Source organism: Dama dama, chromosome 24 (assembly GCF_033118175.1).
Source record: "Dama dama isolate Ldn47 chromosome 24, ASM3311817v1, whole genome shotgun sequence".
NCBI classification, from domain to species: Eukaryota; Metazoa; Chordata; class Mammalia; order Artiodactyla; family Cervidae; genus Dama; species Dama dama.
This window is the reverse complement of record NC_083704.1, coordinates 13,263,713-13,285,530: the sequence shown is the minus strand read 5'-3', so window position 1 is coordinate 13,285,530 and position 21,818 is coordinate 13,263,713. Positions and strand designations below refer to the sequence as shown.

The 21,818-nt window shown below is 46.3% G+C and overlaps 1 protein-coding gene across 1 annotated transcript in view; it reads right to left on the bottom strand.

Moving 5' to 3' along the window:
* Nucleotides 1-2,521: 2,521 nt before the first annotated feature.
* CRTAP (cartilage associated protein) overlaps nucleotides 2,522-21,818 on the bottom strand; it is a 38,498-nt gene continuing 19,201 nt past the window's right edge. The window contains exons 5-7 of the mRNA XM_061127689.1: nucleotides 11,516-11,661; nucleotides 10,520-10,603; nucleotides 2,522-3,720 (exon numbers count right to left, since the gene is read on the bottom strand). Of these exons, the coding sequence (XP_060983672.1) occupies nucleotides 3,667-3,720; nucleotides 10,520-10,603; nucleotides 11,516-11,661 (284 nt within the window). The 3' untranslated portion in view covers nucleotides 2,522-3,666. The remainder of the gene's footprint in view (nucleotides 3,721-10,519; nucleotides 10,604-11,515; nucleotides 11,662-21,818) is intronic.

The window sequence follows — 21,818 nt, the reverse complement described above, 5'->3', positions numbered from 1 at the left end:
AACTTAAAAACGGTATTTCCATCCATGTTGGCAGAAACGGGCCACTGTTGATTCCACCGGCAGTCATAATAAACGCTTTCCCACTGACAATCGAACAAATCATTTTCTGTTTGCTGCTGAGTTTGGTTCAATAAAATTTTTGTACTCTTAAAACTCCCTTAGTAAGGACTCCTAAAAGCAACATTTCCTAAGGCGGCCTCTGTGGGTGACGGCCTCAGTGGTTCTGGACCCCAGAGGTGAGCCTGACAGGTCGGTGGCAGTAATTAGAAAGCCTCAAACTCAGGAAGACATTATTGGGCTGAATACGCTGGTATGTGCAACACTTCCATTAGTTGCTTTTAATTCTTTGTGTATACCCAAACCTCCCCCCACCCCCCACCCTCCGTCCTTCCCTGCTAACCAGAAATCTGAACATTAACATGGGTGCAGGGGGTGCCTTTAGACCCTCCCCAGGGGGGGTCCTTGCCTGGGCTGCCTGAAAGGCCTTGGGGCTGGACAGACTCCATGCCCCATGGTGGGCAGCCTCCGTGGGCAGAGACCTAACTGCTACCCATTGGGCTGAGTGCAGGTGGGTCAGAGGGCAAGCCAGACATCTTAGCCTTGGTCTGGAAACTCCCACACAGCTTACAAATGTGCTTCTTTTCCCCCCCCACAAATGGCTGGCCAGACGAATGCTGAGCCCACGAGGTCTCAATCCAGGATTTTTCTAGGCTCTTCCAAGAAAACCCACTCAGGGAGGTACTGGGCTGAGGTCGCTGAGTGCAGCTGGGCTTTCATGTTACGTTTGGAAGAATTGGCCCACATTTTTCTTTTTTTTTTTTTCAAAAAATTGGTTTGGTTTCTTTTGAAATAAAAACTTAGTAACTTGGTTCCATAGCCTTCAATAAAAGCAAAGGGCTGACAGTATTGATACCACTGTCCCCAGGGGACATCCCTAGGATGAGGGTGGGAGGGGCTTTCAGCCCCCAGGGGAAAGACGCCAACCTCAGATACCGCCTGCAATGCGGGAGACCTGGGTTCAATCCCTGGGTCGGGAAGATCCCGTGGAGAAGGGAATGGCTACCCATTCCAGTATTCTTGCCTGCAGAATTCCATGGACAGAGGAGTCTGGCGGGCTATAATCCATGGGGTCCTAAAAGAGTTGGACATGACTGAGTGACTTTCAGATAGTGAACCCAAACCTCTGCCCACATCAGGAAACCCTGTGGAGACATCCTCAACCCCAGAATCCAAGGAGGACCAGAGGGAGGCCCTGGAGGAACAGAGAAGTGGAGAGCGTCAAGAGTCAAGCCTCCTTGCCTGTCCTCACGCAGCTGCAGAGAGCTGAAGCCTGGAGCTTCGAGGACGGTCAAGCGTCCACGGGCCCAGAGCCTCCCCTGATGGGATCCTGGGGAAGGGTGTCCATGCCTGAGGCCCCCCACTCTGCTTTATAGTCCCACGCTGGGACCCCTCCCCACTGGATCCCTGACTCAGGCTCTGCCAACCACCCGACCTGAGAAAACTCTCAAATCATATTTGCAGCTTGAGCCCGGCACATCCCAGCCTCAGAAGGCTGCGGGCACCGAATGCCTGAGTCACCAACCACCCACCTCCCATCTCAGTCAATGGCAACCCAAACCTTCCCATGCGTCAGGCCCCGAACCTCCAGGTCACCACCAGCCCCTCTCTTTTCTCTAATGCTCGACGGTCAACCTGTCAGCAACTGTGATTGGCCCTGCTTCCAAATCCATGACAGGACCACTTCTCACCACCCCCCGCTATGCCCGGGGTCGCGCCTTCATCCCCTGCCTGGATCTCTGTGGCCATCCCCCGACTGACATTCCCGACTGTCCCCTGAGTGCTCCCAAGTTTCTCACGGTGTGGCAGCCGGCAAGCTCCCTGTAAAATGCCAGGGGGCCCAGGCTCTGCTCCGCTCCATGGCTCCCGCGCCACTCAGGGCAGACGCCCAGGGCCTCACTTACACTGTCTGTCAAGGCTGAGCCATCCCCTCCCAGCCACACGCTTACACCACCTTCCACTCTGCCCCGTGCCCGCACCTCCCCTGGGCTCTGGGCTGTCCCAGGCCGCACACGCTGCCCACCCTGCCTGGAAGGCTCTGTCCTGAGACCCACCTCCCCAGGTCTCTGCTCTGTCACGTTCTCAGTGACGGCTTCCCCGACCACCCTATTTAAAAACCCCAGCAGGGCACTAAAAGCTGGCTCTCTGGGACGACCCAGAGGGATGGGGTGGGGAGGGAGGCGGGAGGGAGGTTCAGGATGGGAGGACATGTGTGCCCCCGTCGGTGATTCATATCGATGGATGGCAAACACCACCACAGTGTTGTAGAGAAATTATCCTCCAATTAAAATAAATACATTAATTCAAAACAAAACACTGCAGTCTTGGGACTTCCCTGGGGGTTCACTGGTTAAGACGCCACATTTCCAATGCCAGGGGTGTGATCCCTGGTGGGGGGGGCTAAGATCCCACATACGGCACCACCAAAAAATTAAAAACCAAACAAACAACCCGCAGCCTCATCTCCAAGCTTCCTTATCCCTCACGGCTTTATTTTTCTCCATAGCAATGATCACCCTCCGAGGCCTTGAGGACAGGGTTTTTTTTCTTTCTTTGTTTTGCTGTGCGGTGTCTCCAGCGCCCAGATCAAGGCCTAGCACACAGTAGGTGCTCAGTAAATATCTGTCGACGAGTGAATGAAACTAGATTCCCTCTCCTTCCTTCCATCTCCAACTCTGAGACTAACAGCTGTGCACTGTCCTCAAAGGGGATTGACTGGCCATCGGAAGACTTCGGACACGTGAAAGGATCAGGCAAAAGTCACGTGTCTGTTCTCAACGCTGTTGCCCCAACTCTTTTTTCAACGGGTGCCAGCAATGATGCAGGTCAGATGGTGTGCAGACCATTATGAAGAGAAGCTTAGCCTTTGTCCTCGCCATCTTTGCTGGATCAGGGGATGCGGGGAAAGGACACCAAAATGGGAGAAAGCAGAAAGGCCAGAGGAGGTTTTTATAATTACCATCTTTTAGGGGTACTTTTCTTATTTAAAAAATAATACTGATTTTCTGGGGGGGAAAAAAATCCATGGAAAACTGTCCTTCTAACTGAAATGGTGAGAAAGGCAGTTATAAAAGTGGAGAAGGCAGGTGTGCAGACGGGGAGGCAGGTGTGATCATGGGGAGGCGGGAGTGAAGATGGAGAGGCAGGTATGATTATGGGGAGGTGGGAGTGAAGATGGAGAGGCAGGTGTGATCATGGGGAGGCGGGAGTGAAGATGGAGAGGCAGGTGTGATCATGGGGAGGTGGCAGTGAAGATGGAGAGGCAGGTGTGATCATGGGGAGGTGGCAGTGAAGATGGAGAGGCAGGTATGATCATGGGGAGGTGGCAGTGAAGATGGAGAGGCAGGTGTGATCATGGGGAGGTGGGAGTGAAGACGGGGAGGCAGGTATGAAGATAGAGGGGCAGGTGTGAAAGGTGGGAGAGGCAGCTGTGGGCACAGGGAATGCAGGCTCACCCCTTGTTAGCTGGAGTGAGAGACGGGGGCTTCCCTTTCACTTCACAGAGTGAAGAGAAGGTGCTGAGGTATCAACAGCTTGAACTATTAAGAAAAGGAAGACAAAGAATAGTGTTTTCTGAACGTGCAAGGGACGGCTCTCTGGCTTCTGGGGCTAGCTGGTCTCCTCCAACTCCAGCAGGTCATCCACGTATTCCAGGACTTCTCCCTGCAAGGGCAACGAGACACCTCTGTGAGGCGGCTACCTGGCCTTCAAAGTGTTGGTGAACAGAGACTGTTTCCAAGAGGCCGCTGCCACCCGCCCCCGGGACTGGAGCAGCCTTTTCCCTGCTGCCCTCGGGCCCAGAGGATCTGACTTCTTCTGGGGGAGACGTGGCTTCCACATCATGTGAACTTGGCTTCAGGTGCTCTGAGACCCCCACAGACGGCGTGTGAAGTGGGGCGCCCAGCACCTTCTGCAAGAGCCTGCTTAGCGCCCCCTTTTCTGTGCATCCCTCCCTTCCCCCTACCCCCCTCCCATCAGCAGTTACCCCACAGGGAGACCTTCTGTCTGTGCCGCTTCTGCCTTGATTACCAGACCATGAGCTTTTCCAGGGACAAGCACCTGGGCGCAGATTCTTTCCCAGAGCCTGGCACACACAGGTCTCAGAAAACCTGCTAGAGGAAGGATGGCTGACTGTGTGGACACGTGTTACTGCTACTGCAGCTGAAGCCGCCACGCACTTTCTGATCTTCTTTGCATTGGTTTCTCTCCCACAACGTACTTGACCACCCCTCACCCAAGCCCTTTACTGCAGAAAAAGAGTGACTTACCAACAAGGTCAAGCTCCCCTGCCCTGGGGTCAGCCCAGGCTGACCTGCCTAGCTCCTCCTTTGCCTCTCAGCTCCTTCCCCAAGAGCGCTCCCTCAGTCAGTCACTCCAGCAAATTCTAATCTATTTCTTTGTCAGCTACAAATGGGCACTCACCGTGGGCACTTGCCATCTACCACCACAAGGATTAAATCAGGTGCTGCTACAACTACTGACCTTCAACACTCTCTGAAAGGAGTTCAGGGCAGAGAGCAGAAATGAACCACTGGCAGACCAGGGCTTCAGATACTTAAGATTTTATGAGCCAATTTTATGAGGCCAATTCTTATATCTCTTCATTTCTAGAAAAGCACTAAAATCCTCCATGGTGACTAAAGACTAGCAGAGTGTGCTAGTGGAGAAGGCAGGTGTGAAAAATATGTGCTTGATTGCAAGTATTCCCACTTCACCACAATCACATTTATACTGACCGTCCCCCTTGCTTCATTAGAGCGGTTTCTCAGAGCTATCTGAAATGATGTCACCCAGGTTATAGTCCTCATTTTGCCCCCAACAGAACTTAACTCTCAACTGTAATGCTGTGCAGTTTTTAAAAGTTAACGTCTTTTAGACTTTTCCAGAGCAAACAACTATCTGAACCTGAAACCTGAAACATCTGTTGCAGCTTGCTTTATAAACTTTCTGAAATGGTAACAGGGCTACTGCAAAATTTTTAACCAGTGTGCAAACTTCCAGGTGTTCTTACACACATTTCAAGCCCAGAAAGCTATGAAGAACAATACCACAAATATCAGAAGACTGTACTGATGCTTTGTTTCTAGGCAGCATTTGGTCCTTTGAAATTTTTAAGGCTTAACTAAGAATTTTATTGTGTTAGTTACAGTTTACTTCAAATTATGACTTGTCATCATTTGATATATAATTTTAAAAACAGGTCATTCTTTAGAAATTATTTCACAATCCTAAAGCCTTGAATAATAACCTAATTACTCTGGGATCTTCAGTGGAGCCCTGTTATCTTGAGAGCATCAAGTTCAAGAATCCTAGGAACTGTGAAGCCTGGAAGAAGCCTGGTCAGTTCACCAGATGATTACTTGGCAGCTGTGTGATTTTCAGTACGTCATGCTACCTTTCTGAGTTTGCTTCCTCATCTGTGACATGAAAGAGCTTTATTGTCTCATAAAGGGGCTCTGCTTGTTCTAACACTTGTGATTTTTCTATGTCTACTCACAGATAAACATGATCTTACGCACAGAAACTCCTGAGGAATACACACACACCCAAAAAAGATTAGAACTGATAAACAAGTTCAATAAGTTTGCAAGATTACACTATCAGTACACAAAAACCAATAGTATGTCTATATACCAGCAAGACACAACTAGAAAATTAAAAACAAAAAGGGAAACAGTTCCATTTGCAACAGGGCTTCCCTGGTGGCTCAGACAGTAAAGAATCCGCCTGCAATGCAGGAGACCTGGATTCGATTCCTGGGTTTGGAAGATCCCCCGGAGAAGGGAATGGCTACCCACTCCACTATTCTGGCCTGGAGAATTCCATAGACTGTATAGTCCATGGGGTCACAGAGAGTCGACCACGACTGAGCAACTTTCACTTCACTTCCATTTGCAACAGCACCCAGAATGACAAAACTTGAGAAAACATTATTGAAGGAGGTTATTTTCCAGGCAAGAATCCTGTAGTGGATTGCCATTTCCTTCTCCAGGGAAACTTCCCAACTCAGGGATCAAACCCGGGTCTCCTGCACTTCAGGCAGATTCTTTACCACCTTAGCTACCAGAGAAGCTCCTCAAAGGAAGTTAAAGAAGACCTAAATAAAGAGAAAGCTATCCCACGTTCATAGATCAGAATATATGATATTGTTAAGATGTCAACAGTACCCAAAACAATTTTCAGATTCAGCACAATTACTATCAAAATCCAAGCTGCTTTTGTAGAAATTGGCAAACTGATCCCATTATCGCATATGGAAATGTAAGGGATCCAGAACAGCCAAAACAATCTGGAAAAAGAAAATGAAGTTGGAAGACTCACATTATCTAATGTCAAATGTCATACAAAGCTATAGCATTTAAATCAGTGCAGTACCGAACTTCCCTGGTGGGCCAGTGGTTAAGAATCTGCCTGCTAATGCAGCAGAGGAGGGTTTGATTCCTGGTCCAGGAAGACCCCACATGCTGCAGAGCAACTAAGCCTGTGCCCCACAACTCCTGAAGCCAAGCCTCGAGCCCACGCTCCGCAACAAGGGAAGCCTGTTCACCGCAACTGGAGTAGCCCCCGCTTGCTGCAACTAGAGAAAGCCCACACACAGCAACAAAGACTCAGTGCAGCCAAAATTAAATAAATAAAATTTAGAATACACACACAAATAAATGTGTTACATTTTAAAAAAACATTAAAAACAGAACAGTGCAGTACCAGCATAAGGAGAGAAATCTAGATCAACGGGATGGAATGGAGAGTCCAGAAATGAATCTTCACATTTAACGTCAATTGATTTTCCTATGAAGGTACCCAGACAACTGAACAGGGAGAGTCTTTTCAACAAACAGTGCTGGGACAACAGCATTTCCACACGCAAAAGAAGGAAACTGGGCCACTGCCTCATGTCATATGCAAAATTAACAAAAAATAGATTATAGATCAAAATGAAAGTTAAAAATATAAAAACTTTAGGAAAAAAAATAGAGTATACTTTAGTGATCTTGGATGAGCTTCTTAGCTATGACGCCAAAACACAAGTAACAAGAAAAAAATTGGTAAGTTGGATTTCATCAAAATCTAAAACATTTGAGCTTCAAGAGTAAAGTGAAAAGATAACCAACAGATTGAGAGAAAATGTTTGCGATTAATGTATCTGACAGGGGGCTTTAGAACCAGAATATATAAAGACCTCTCACAACTCAACAATGAAAAGACAAATAGCCCAATTTGAAAATGGACAAAGGAAAACAAAAACACTCCTCTGTTAAAAAAAAGTGGGCAAAGGGTTTGAATAGAATCAACACTTCTCCAAAGAAATATACAAATGGCTAGCAAGCATGCGAAAAGATGCTCAACATCATTAGTCAATAGAGAAATGCAAATGACAACGGCAATGAGGTACCACTTCACACCTACTTCACAACTAAAAAAAAAAGACACACACACACACACACAAAGAAAGACAGATGCTACAAATGTTGATTAAGATGAAGCAGATTAGAACTTTCCTACATTGCTGGTGGGAAATGCAAAATGGTTCAGCCACTTTGGAAAACAGCCTGGCAGTTCCTTAACAAGATGCACGCAGAGTTACCATGGGACCCAGCCATTCCACTCTTAAGTATAAGAGAATCTAAAATTTTTACCCAAACAAAAATGTGTACACAAATGTACACAGTACCATTATTCAAAGTAGCCAAAGACTGGAAATGACCCAAACGTCCATCAGTCAAGGAATAAACACCACGTGGCATGTCCATACAGTAAAATATTATTCAGCAATGAAAAAGGATCTTTTTCATCTAATGTGATGCATGTTATAACACAGCTAAACTTGGAAAATATTATCCTCAGTGAAAGGAGCCAATCATAGAAACCAAAATCCATTTGATTCCACTCATAGGAAACGTCCAGAACAGGCAAATTCAGAGATAGGAAGGAGGTCAGTGGTTGCCAGAGGCTGGGGGCACAGGCTGTGTGGACAGAGGGGAAAGAATGTAAAGTGATGACTAAGAGGTTTCGGCTTTCACTTGGGTGAGGAAAATGTTCTCAAATCTGATAGTAGGATGAGTGTACAACTTTATGAATACACTAAGAGCCACTGAATGGTACAGTTTAGAAAGGAAAATTGTATGGTATGTGAGTAGTATCTCACATACCATTTTTCTGTTCTAGAAAAATGTAACAAGGGAAACTGCTCATAGCAATGGTAAATGGAAAAGCCCTGATATATAACTACCATCAAGTTTATGGTGAATATATTAACATATTGGAAATATATGGAAAAAACTGGAAGCATAAACACCAACATCTCAATAGTAGTTTGCCTTTAGATAACCAGGAACCCAATCCATCCCCCTTTTCCTGAATATACTTTTCTCTACTTCTTAAACCACAGCGGCCAAGCCAGCTTGTGTCTGGCCTGTGTTCCTTCCTTTTCAGCATCCTTGTGATCTTATCCCAGGATCTGCCTCCAGAGAACCCAACCCAAGACACAAGGTATGTGTGTCACTTCCTACTCTGTAAAGCACTTCCACATCCAAAGTGGTATTTTCTTCTCCCAACCCTGCAAGGTCAATGTTATCAGCTGCATTTTACACAAAAGAACTGAGGCTCAGGGCAGCTAAATGCATGGCAGTGGTCCATCCAACTCATGTGAATTTGTCCACAAAAAACAAATTTCATGATGACATTTTACTTACAGGTGCTTCACTGAAAACTGGGGCAGTGGAAAGAGCAGACATGGAGGCTCGGGGCTCTGGGTCTGGCCGAGCAGCTTCCAGACTTTCCTGTCCCCGGGGTTCCTCTTGTATGAAGTGAAGGGTCAGCTGAGAACAAGCCCTCGGCTGTCTTCCAACTCTGAAGATTGGTGAGTCCTCAGCTGTCTTAGAAAGCATTTCATGGTCTATTCCAAACACATCTCTCTAAATGTTACCCCTGCAAGCGTGCTCAGTCAGTGATGCTTGACTTTTTGCGAACTGGAGCTCTCCAGTTCCTTTGTCCATGGGATTCTCCAGGCAAGAAGACTGTAATGGGTTGCCATGTCCTCCTCCAGGGGATCTTCACAACCCAGGGACTGACCCTGCATCTCTTACATCTCCTGCACTGGCAAGCAGATTCTTTACCCACCGAGCCACCTGGGAAGCCCAAACGCTAACCCCAGTGACGGCTTTTCTGTGACTAGACTGCAGCAACACAGAATGACTGCCCCATAACCAGCAGAGTCTCCGTCAGTAAAGGCATCAGCTGAGTTAGACTTCATCAGGAATTTCAAGAAAATCCCAGAGAAGGATAAGATGCTTAACTCAAAAAAGACACACACACACACAAAACTGACAGAAAAATTGGGATGTGGGTTTCCCAGAGTCTTCAGAGTGCTGAGTAATTGAATATTCACTGTTTTTATAAAGTTAAAAAATGAAGCTTGTTGCTCAGACACAAAAAGGAATGAAATTATGCCATTTGCAGAGACATGAATGGACGTAGAGATTTTCATACTAAGTGAAGTAAGTCAGAAAGAAAAAGACAAATATCATATATTAATTCATATATGTGGAATCCAAAAAATGGTACAGATGAACCTCTTTGTGAAGCAAAAATAGAGACACAGACATAGAGAACAAACGTACAGACACCAAGGGGGAAAGCGCGAGATGGGAAGAATTGGGAGGTTGCGATTGACATATACACACTATTGATACTATGCATAAAATAGATAACTAATGACAACCTATTGTACAGCACCGGGAGCTCTACTCGATGCTCTGCGGTGACCTAAACGGGCAAGAAATCCAAAAAAGAGGGGATCAATGTATCTAGATGGCTGAGTCACTTTGCTATACAGCAGAAACTCACACAACACTGTAAAGAAACTATAAACCAATATAAAATTTTTTAAAAAACGATGCCTGGGAGCTTCCCTGGAGGCTCAGTGGTAAAGAATCCGCCTGCCAATGAAGGAGACATGGGTTTGATCCCTGATCCAGGAAGATCCCACATGTCATCAAACAACTAAGCCCATGTGCCACAACTATTAAGCCTGTGCTCTAGACCCCCAGAGCCTCAACTACTGAGCCCACTTGTCCTAGAGCGCATGCTCCGATACAAGAGAAGCCACCGCAGTGAGAAGCCCGCTCACCACAACTAGAGAAAAGCCTACACAGCAACGAAGATCCAGCACTGCCTCAAACAAATAAATAAAACAAAAACGATGCCTGGACGGCTCCTGTGACAGGTGACTAGAGGATGGCTCCCAACTCTGCCAGGAAACGTGGTGCTTCAGCCTGGGTTTCCTAGAAGCCCTTCTTGTCCAGGTCAGTCCACTGATGCCTTAAAACAGTCACAGAAACCGTGTTTCCCAAGGCCTCTTCTGGATCTCATTTCAAGAATGACGGGGCCTCCCAGTGATTTTTAACAAAGATGTGAGGAATATTTTATCTCAGTCAGTCGTATGCTAAACGTGAAAGCTCACCTCATCGTCATCCATGAGATTTTCCTTAGCAAAGTCATACAGCTCTTTCTGGAGCATGGTCACGTTAAAGAACTGGACTGCTTCCTGTTTAGACACAAACAGAGAACAGTATATACCAACCAACCATTTAACAGAATCGGGGTGCAGGGGGCACAAGGGGTTGGGGTTTCTTTGGTGAGGGGACAATGAAAATGTGCAAAATTAAATAGTGGTAACAGCCATGCAGCGCTGTGAATATACGGAAACCTCTGAATTGTGCACTTCAAATGCATGAACTTTCAACTATATGAATTATATCTCAACTTGAAAAACAGTGGCCAACCCCAAGTGAATGAAAGAAAATGTTATGTGTGTGTGTCTGAACAGTGAGGTTGAAGGAAGATGTATGTACAGCAAACCAGGACAGCCGGCACAAATCTCAATGAAAATACAACTTAAGGGCACACGAGAAAAAATCCTCTGAAAGTGATAAATAATCCACAAGTTTCCCTGAATGTGTGCAAAACTGTATGTGTGCATCAAAGGAATGAAATGATGATCCATCCATAAACAATCCTGCCATGGAGTTGTTAATTACGGGAAAAAAAAAAAAAATGAGAGTAACAAGGGAAGCATTCATGATGAAATTCTCAGAAAAAACAAAGCAAGTTGTAAAACAGTATGTAGGATCCCATTTTTGTAAAAATAAAGAATTACATGCTGCATATACGGCATCATACAGCTGCTTTACCACAGCATGAGACAGAGAAAACATAAAATCAAGAGGAAGGGTCAATTCCTAACTGAAATGTTTCTGTAATGCTTGAAATTTCAGGAGAGTTTACCGATTTAGAAAAGAGAACAAAGGGGTAAAGTGATAAAAGACAAAATAGCGACAGAAGCAAGTTGAGATTCCGTTGTTTCTGAAACAGCCCCTCTCTTCAGACGCCAAGATGTCTCCCGGAAGTGGGATAAAGACGAGAGCGGAAACGCGGGGCCCGGGGCGCCGGCGCTCACCGGTCTGGGCTGGAAATGCTCGTCCGCCAGCGCCCACTTGTCCCTGTGGTACTGATAGTACACCAGGTTCTGCTGCATGACCTTGTCGCTCTGGTCAAAGAGCAGGTAGCTGACCGCGCAGGGTGCCGCATTCTTCAGGTCGTTCACTGGGGGCGGAAGAGAGAAAACAGGAACAGGAAGTCAGCCAGCCTCTCAGGAGAAGAACCGCTCTTCTCAGTGAAGAACAGCTTCCAGGAGGAGAAGATCACTAGCAAGCCCCCTTTCCAAGCCTCTCCGACGGAACACCTGCAATGACGGGAGAAAAAAAAAAAAACCTCAGGGATGAACAGGCCGTAGGCAGGATCTCCAGGGAAAAGTGGAATCCATTTGTGAAAATGACAGAAGTTCCTCGGTACACAGAGGCCAAGGCAGAAGTAACTAGTCAATCCCCGTCAGGCCACCGTGACCTGGGCTGGTGTCACATCCCTGGGGCCTGAGCAGGCCTGCCTCTGGAAACGACTCTCATGGAACTGACGGAGGATATGCAAGCAAATGAGACCCCCTTGGACCTGTACTGCCCCCTCCCCTCTTGATGGGACCACAATCTCCAGATCCAGGCAGGCCCACAAAGAGTGACAAGAAGCCCGGGACACCCAAAGATCTGTGCATCCCTCTGGGCTGGAAGAGCTTCGTAAAGTCACCTGGTCTCCCCTCCTCCTGTCCTGCTGCTGGGTTCCCACCTCCACCTTCCTTCCTGAGAGTCGCCCCCACCTACGGAGGAGGTGCTCCCTCAGCAGAGCGGTTTTCCAGGTGCGGAAATTTCTCCATGGGGGGAAAGGGAAAGGGAAGAAGGAATGAGACATTGCACCCTGGGCGTTTCTTCTGGCACATTCCCCTCTCCTTGACAACCCAGAAACAGGACATCCCTAAGACTCTGTCTGCCCAGGTAACCGGACCTGGGTGTGAAGTAGTGCTGCCGCCTTGTGGCCTTTTCCCATAACTACAACTTTAAAACCCCCACTTAAGGACATTTCCTGTTCATCAACCCTGCAAGGACTGGAAAGGACACCTACCTTCAAGAAATGTACTGCAGTAGGCTATGAAAAAATATTCAACACAGGGCCAACTTTCAAAAAGCCAACTTCAAAAGGTAAATTTCATTCATACTGTTTTTTAAAAAGTAATGGAAAAGCTGCTCCATATGACTCAGTTCAGTCACTCAGTCGTGTCTGACTCTTGGCGACCCCATAGACTGCATGCAGCATGTCCACCTTCCCTATCCATCATCAACTCCCGGAGCTTGCTCAGACTCATGACTACGATTGCTCAGACTCATGACTACTATTATATGTATGTGACATAATCCATATGACTACTATTAGAGAAATGTAAATCAAAAATGCAAGGAAGAATCACCCCACACCCGTCAGCATGCCCATCAGCAAATGGTCTGTGTACAAACAACAAATGCGGAGACAGAGTGCAGCGAAGGAATCCTCCAGCCAGGTTGTTGCGAGTGTAAATCAGGTATCGGCACTCTGGAGAACAGTGTGGAAGTTCATTAAACGAACTAACAATAGAGCTAGCATGTGATTGGGCCACCCCAGTCCTGGGCATGTACCTGGAGAAAACCAGAATTCCAAGAGACAAGTGCACCCCAGCACTTAGTGCAGCCCTGATTGCAACAGGCAAGACATGGAAGTCACCACAATGTCCATCGACAGATGAACGGAAAAGGAAGAGATGCCACATGTTTACAATAGAATATTACTCAGCCATACAAAGGATGAAATGATGCCACTGGCAGCCACACTGACAGACCTAGACATGATCATACCAAGTGAAGTAAGTCAGACTGGGAAAGACAAATAGTATGTGAGATCACTTAGATTCAGAATCTAGAAAATAATAAGAATTCATTTATGCAACAAAAAGTGACTCGCGGAGTTGGAAAACAAACTTATGATCCACAAAGGGGAAATTAGGGTGGAAGGGATGAATTAGGAGGTTAGGATTAACAGATGCACTCTTTTATATATAAAACAGATAATCGAGGGGGACCTACTATACATCACAGGGAACTCTGTGAAACACCCTGTAAAACTACAGGGAAAGGATCTGAAAAACAATACATCCATGTGTGTGGATAACAGAACCAATTTGCTAGACAGCTACAACAAACACCATAGTATAAATCAGTTCTATTTCAGTTCTATTTTAAATTTTTAAAAATTACATAAAAAGCAGTACCCACCATATTGCCCTCAGGCCATGGGGATCTGGGCTGGTGTCACATCCTTGCACCCTAAGAGGCTTGGGTCTCAAGACTGGACTCTCATGGGGCTGAGGGAGCTGGGAATTACATGCCATCAAAGCAGCGCCCCTTGGACCTGTAAGGACTGGTCCCCTCTGGATGGGACCACAATCTCCAGATGCAGGCGGGCCCTTCAGAAGCTACATGAAGCCCAGGGCATCCAACGACTGGTGGGCCCTCAGGCTCGAAGAGCTTCCAAAAGCCAGCAGGTCTCCTGGACATGTCCTGGTGAGGGAACTCAGCACCAACCTCGGACGACATCACCCTCAGCAGAGTGGTTTTGCAGGGGCTGGGATTTGTCCATGGGGAGAAGGGGTAAAGGAATGAGACACGGGCCCTTAGACATTTCTCCTGGCACCTTCTGCTCCCTTGACAACCCAGGAATTGACTGACTTTCCTGAGGTTTTGGCTGCCCAGCTCATCAGACCTAGGTGTGAGGAAGTGCTGCTGCCTGTGGCTGTTTCTCGTTACTACAACTTTAAAACCAAGGTTTATGGACACTTCGCCTTCAGTAACCCTGCGGGGCTGCAAATGACACCTGCCCTCAAGAAATGCCCTGGGGTAGGTCACAGGAAAAAAAGTCAAAACAAGGTCAACTTTCAAGAAGCCTGCTTCAAAATGTAAATTTCACTCATACTGTTTGAAACAAAGTATGAAAAATATGCTCTAAATGGCTATTACTAGACAAATGTCAACCAGAACTACAAGGAGGTATTAACTTGCACCAATCAGAATGGTCATCAGGAAAACGTCCACAAACAGTAAATGCAGAGACAGGGTGGAGCAAAGGAAACCCTCCTATAATGTTCTTGTGAATTTAAATCTCCAGGAACTCCAGAGAACATCGTGAGGTCTTTCAAAACTACTGAATAAAAATAGAGCGGGCATATGATTTGGCCACCCTGCTCCTGTACAAGTGGAGAAAACTGAATTTCAAAAGACACATGCACCCCAACATTTAGTGCAGCACTGCTTACAACACCCCAGGAATGGAAGCCACAAGAGTGCCCGTTGTTAGATGAACAGAAAACAATGTGGCCCATGTATACAATGGAATACTACTCAGCCATAAGAAAGGGTGAAATGATGCCACTGGCAGCCACCTGGATGGACCTAGACGCGATCATACTAAGTGAAGTAACTCGGACTGAGAAAGACAAATATTACATGAGATCACTTACAGTTGGAACCCAAAAGCTGATCAAATAATTTATGTAACACAAGGAGACTCACAGCTTCAGAACCAATGTATGATTCTATAAGGGGAAACTGGAGTGGGAGGGATGAAGTAGGAGGTTAGGATGAACAGATACACTCTCATATACATATTATAGAAAATAAAAAAGCAGCAGAGTGTGTACAGCAGAGTGTGAAACATTCTAACAACCCATAAGGGAAAAGGATCCAAAACACATACATCTATGTGTGTGCATCACTGAACCAATTTGCTGGACACCTCAGACAACGTTCTCCTTGACAACCCAAGAACTGACTTTCCTAACCTCTGTCTGCCTAGGTGACCAGACCTGCACATGAAGTGGTGCTGCCTCCTTGTGGTCATTTCCCATTACTACAACTTTAAAACAGGCTTTTATGGACACTGTTAAGTCAAGTGGGCTTTAGGAAGCATCACTATGAACAAAGCTACTGGAGGTGATGAAGTTCCAGTTAAGCTACTTCAAATCCTAAGAGAAAATGAAAGTGCTGCACTCAATACACCAGCAAATCTGGAAATCTCAGCAGTGGCCATAGGACTGGAAAAGGTTAGTTTTCATTCCAGTCCCAAAGAAAGGCAACGCCAAAGAATGTTACAACTACCACACAATTGCACTCATCTCACACACTAGCAAAGTAATGCTCAAAATTCTCCAAGCCAGGCTTCAACAGTACGTGAACTGAGAATTTCCAGATATTCAAGCTGGATTTAGAAGGGGCAGAGGAACCAGAGACCAAATTGCCAACATCGGATCATAGAAAAAACAAGAGAGTTCCAAAAAAACATCTGCTTCATGGACTACACCAAAGCCTTTGACTGTATGGATCACAACAAACTGTGGAAAATTCTTCAAGAGATGGGAATACCAGGCCACCTGACCTGCCTCTTGAGAAATCGGTATGCAGGTTGAGAAGCAACAGTTAGAACCATACATGGAACAACAGACTGGTTCCAAATTGGGAAAAGAGTACATCAAAGCTGTATATTGTCACTCTGTTTTTTTAACTTATATGCAGAGTACATCGTGCGAAATGCCAGGCTGGATGAAGCACAAGCTGGAATCAAGATTGCAGGGAGAAATATCAACCTCAGATATGCAGCTGACACCACCCTTATGGCAGAAAGTGAAGAGGAACTAAAGAGCCTTTTGATGAAAGTGAAAGAGGAGAGTGAAAAAGCTGGCTTAAAACTCAACATTCAAAAAACTAAGATCATCGCATCCTGTCCCATCACTTCATAGCATCCAGTCCCATCACTTCATGGCAAACAAATAGGGAAACAATGGAAACAGTGAGAGACTTTATTTTGGGGGGCTCTAAAATCACTGCAGATGGTGACTGCAGCCATGAAATTAAAAGACATTTGCTCCTTGGAAGAAAAGCTATGAACAACCTAGATAGCATATTAAAAAGCAGAGACATTACTTTGCTGGCAAAGGTCCGTCTAGTCAAAGCTATGGTTTTTCCAGTAGTCACGTATAGATGTGAGAGTTGGACTATAAAGAAAGCCGAGTGTCGAAGAATTGATGCTTTTGAACTGTGGTATTGGAGAAGACTCTTGAGAGTCCCTTGGATTGCAAGGAGATCCAACCAGTCAATCCTAAAGAAAATCCACCCTGAATATTCATCGGAAGGACTGATGCTGAAGCTGAAGCTCCAATACTTTGGCCACCTGATGCAAAAAACTGACTCATTGGAAAAGACCCTGATGCTGGGAAAGACTGAGGGCAGGAGGAGAAGGGGACGACAGAGGATGAGATGGTTGGATGGCATCACCGACTCGATGGACATGAGTTTGAGCAAGCTCCGGAAATGGGTGATAGACAGGGAAGCCTGGTGTGCTGCAGTCCATGGAGTCACAAAGAATCGGACATGACTGAGCAACTGAACTGAACTTGCCTTCAAAAATCCTGCAGGGCTGGAAATAACACCTGCCTTTAAGAAATGCCCCAGGGAAGGTCAGGAAAAAAAATTCAAATAGGGCCAACTTTTAAGAAGCCAATTTAAAGATGTCGATTTCAATCACACTGTTTGAAAAGAAAAAAACAAAAAAACAGTGGTAAAAGTGCTCCACAAAGCTATTATTAGAAAAAAGCAAGAAGGTAACAGCTCACACCAGTCAGAATGGCCATCAGCAAAACATCTATAAATAGTAAATGTGGAGGCAGGGTGGAGCAAAGGGAACCCTCCTATGCTGTTGCTGGGAATGTGAATTGGTAACCAGCACTCTGGAGAACAGTGTGGAGGTTCTTTCAAAACTGAAAATAGAGCAGGGAAAAGGATCCATGCCACTCCTGGGAGTATAATCTGAGAAAACTAAATCTCAAAAGACATATGCACCCCAATGTTCAGTGCGGCACTGCTTACAACACTCAAGGCATGGAAGCCAGTGCAGCATCCATCGACAGGTGAGCAGAAAAAGATGTGGCACATGTATATAATGGAATATTACTCAGCCAAAAGAGAGAGACAACGATACCACCGGGACCCATGGGGATGGACCCAGACGTGATCAAATACAGTGAAGTCAATCAGACTGAGGAAGGCACATATCATATGATATCATCTACAGGTGGAATCTGAAAACTGATACAAACAAATTCATATATGTAAAACAAAGACACTCACAGAGTTACAAAACAAACATATGAAACCCAAAGAGGAAATTAGGGCAGGAGGGATGAATTGGGAGGTTGGGATTAACATATACACTCTCATATACATGAAACAGATAATCTAGAAGGACCTATTATATAGCACAGGGAACTGTGCTCAACACTCTGTAATATAAGGGAAGAGGAAAAAAAAATACATCCACAACTGAATCAAGATGCTGTATACCTAAAACATATTCAATAGTAAAATTCTACTCCATCTAAGAGAAAATATTTGAAAACCCAGTGCCTGCCATATTCCCCTAGGGCCTGGGGGACCTGAGCAGGCTTTGAAGACTAGACTCTCACGGGGCTGAGGGAGCTGGGAGCTGTGAGCCAGCAAAGCAGCACCCCTCGGATCTGTAGTGCCTGGAAGCCTACCGATTAGACCATGATCTCCAGCTCCAGGCGGGCTCATTAAAAGCCACAGGAAGCCCAGGGCACCCAAAGATCAGTGACCCCTTCAAGCTGCAAGAGCCTGGAAAAGTCACCTGGCCCCTCTCCGTGTCCTGGTGCAGGGTTCCTACCACCAGCCTCCGAGGACAGCACCCTTAGCGCAGCGGTTTTTCAGGGGCTGGCATTTCTCCGTGGGGTAAAAGGGTTAGGGAAGAAGGAATGAGACACAAGCGCTGGGAGTTTCTTCTGGCACATTCCGCTCTCCTTGACAACTCGGGAACGCGCCTTTTCTGAGGCTCTGGCTGCCCAGGTAACCAGACCTGGGTGTGAAGAAGTGCTGCCTCCTTGTGGCCGGTTCTCTTTACTACAGCTTTAAAACACACAGGTTTATGGACACTTTGACTTCAGTAACCCTGCGGGGCGGCAAATGACACCTGCCCTCAGGAAATGCCCTGGGGTAGATCACAGGAAAAAAAACTCAAAACAAGGTCGACTTTCAAGAAGCCTGCTTCAAAATGTAAATTTAACTCATACTGTTTGAAACAATAACGTATGAAAAAGATGTGATGCTCTAAACTAGACAAATGTGAACCACAACTTCGAGGAGGTACCAACACACCCCATTCAGGATGGCTATCAGCAAAACATCTACAAACAGTAAATTCAGAGACAGAGTGGAGCGCAGAGAACCTTCCCACAAGGTCTTGTGAATGTGACTTGGTAACAGGAACTCTGGAGAACACCGTGAGGTTCTTTCAAAACGACTGAATAAAAATAGAGCGGGCATATGATTCAGCCACCCCACTCCTGGGTGTACAAGTGGAGAAAACTGAATTTCAAGAGACACATGCACCCCAACATTCAGTGCAGCACTGCTTACAACACCCCAGGAATGGAAGCCACCACCGTGTCCATTGTTAGATGAACAGGAAATCATGTGGCACATGTACACAATGGAATACTCCTCAGCCATAAGAAAGGAGAGATGGTGAAGGACGGCGAAGCCTGGTGTGCCGGAGTCCATACAGTCACAAAGGTCGGACACGACCGAGCGACTGAACACCCTTAAGAAAGGGTGAAATGATATCATCGGCAGGCATCTGGATGGACCCCGACATGATCACACTGAGTGAAGTAACTCGGACTGAGAAAGATAAATACCCTTTGAGATCACTTACAGTTGGAATCCAAAAACTGACAGAAAGGAATTCATTTATATAACACAAGGAGACACACAGAGTTTCAAAACAAACATGATTTCCACAGGGCAAATTAGGGTGGGAAGGATGAATTAGGAGGTTGGGATTAGTAGATACACTCTCAGGTACATAATACAGAGGGTCAAAAAGGACTTCTTGTATAGCCAAGGAAACTGTGCAACACGCTAACAACCCTCAAGGGAAAAGGATCTGGAAAAACAATACATCTATGTGTATGTGTATCCCTGAGTCAAGTTGCTGTACACCTCAAACACAACACGGTAAGTCCACATAAACTAAAAATTACATAAAAAAGGAAAAGCAGTGCCTACCACACTGCCCTCAGGCTGTGGGGACCCGGGCTGGCGTCACATCGCTGCAGCCTGAGAAGCCTGGGTCTCAAAGACTGGATTCTCATGGGACTGAGGGAGCTGGGATCTACATGCCGTCAAAGCACTGCCCCTGAGACCTGTAGGGCCTGGTTCCCCCCGGATGGGACCACAATCACCAGATGCAGGCAGGCTCTTCAGAAGCTACGTGAAGCCCAGGGCACCCAGCGACTGGTGGAACTTCTGGGCTGGAAGAGCTTGCAAAAGCCAGTAGGTCTCCTGGATGTGTCCTGGTGAGGGAACTCAGTACCAGCCTCACATGGCAGCACCCTCAGCAGAGTGGTTTTGCAGGGGGCTGGGATTTCTCTGTGGGTTGAAGGGAAAGAAGGGGTAGAATGAATGAGACACAGCCCCTGGGTATTTCTTCTTCCACACTGCACTCTCCTTGACAACCCAGAAACAGACTTTCCTGAGGCTGTGTCTGACCAGCTGACCAGGCGTGGGTGTGAAGTAGTGCTGCCTCTTCCCACAACTAAAACTTATTTGATTAAAAAAACCCTTGTTTATGGACACTTTCTATTCACTAATCCTGTGGGGCTGGAAATGACACTTGTCCTTGAGAAATGCCCTGGGGTAGGGCAAAAAAAATCAAACCATGGCCAACTTTCAAAAAGCCAATTTCAAGAGGTACCTTTCACTCAGACGGTTTGAAAAGATTAAAAAAGGAAAAAAAAAAAAACAGTGGAAAAGATGCTCCACAAGGCTATTGTTAGAGAAATGCAAATGTGAACTGCAAGGAGATATCACTTCACACCAGTCAGAATGGCCATCAGCAACATGTCTAGAAACAATAAATGTGGAGATAGCGTGGGACACAGAAAACCCTCCTACGCTGCTGTCTGGAATGTAAATTGGTAACAGGTACTCTGGAGAACAGTATGGAGTTTCTTCAAAAACCTAAAAACAGAGCTGGCACATGATCCCACCATCCGACGCCTGCGTGAATAACCGGAGAAAACCAGAATTCTGAAAGACACATGCACCCCAATGTTTAGTGCAGCCCCATTTACAACGGCCAAGACATGGAAGTCATCAGTGTCCATCGACAGACGAACAGAAAAAGAAGATGTGGTACATGTATACAATGGAATATTACTCAGCCATAAAAAAGGGTGAGATGGTGCCACATGGATGGACCTAGACATGATCAAACTAGTGAAGGAAGTCTAACTGAGAAAGATTAACATCATATGAGATTGCTTACAGTCAGAATCTAAAAATTCACACAAATGAATTAATTTGTGCAACACAAAGAGACTCACAGAATCAAAAAACAAACGTACAATTCCCAAAGAGGAAATTAGGGTGGTAGTGATGAATTAGGATGTTGGGATTAACAGATACACAAAAGGGACCTACTGTATAGTACACAGAAGCTGCCCAACATTCTGTAACAACTTATATGGGAAAAGGATCTGAAAAACAGTACAACCATATGTGTGCATAACTGAATCAAGTTGTTATACGGCTAAAACACAATACTGTAAGTCTAAAAAAAACAAAAAAAAGCAGTGCTTACCACATTCCCTCGGGCCTTGGGGCCCTGGCTTGGTGTCACATCCCTGGGGCCTGAGCAGGCTTTGGTCTCAAGGTGGAACTCTCAGGGGACTGAAGGAGCTGGGGGGGATGAGCCAAAGAGCCCTTTGGACCTGTGGTGCCAAGTCTGCCCCAGATGGGACCACAGTCCAGATTCAGCCAGCCCCTTGAAAGCTGTTCCAGGTCCAGTGGACCCAAAGATTGGTGGACCCGCTGGGCTGGAAGAGCTTGAAAAAGTCTCCACGTGTCCTGGTGGCTGGTTCCCGCCTCTAGTCTCCTTCAATTAGTTGTCCCACCTCCGGACAACAGCACCCTCAGTCTGGCCCTTTTGCAGGGGCTTGGATTTCTTCGTGCTGTGAAAGGTCAGTGGGAAGAAGGAATGAGACACAAGGCTCAGGCCATTTCTTCTATATGCAGCTGTCCTTGACAACCCAGGAAAACTGGTTTAGGGCTCTGGCTGCCCAGGTAACCAGACCTGGGTGTGAAGAAGTGCTGCCACCTTGTGGCCACTTCCCATAACTACAACTTTAAAACCCTTGCTTACGGACACTTCCTGGGCTTCCCTGGTGGCTGAGGATAAAAAATCTGCCTGCAAGGCAGGAGACTGGGGTTCAGTTCCCG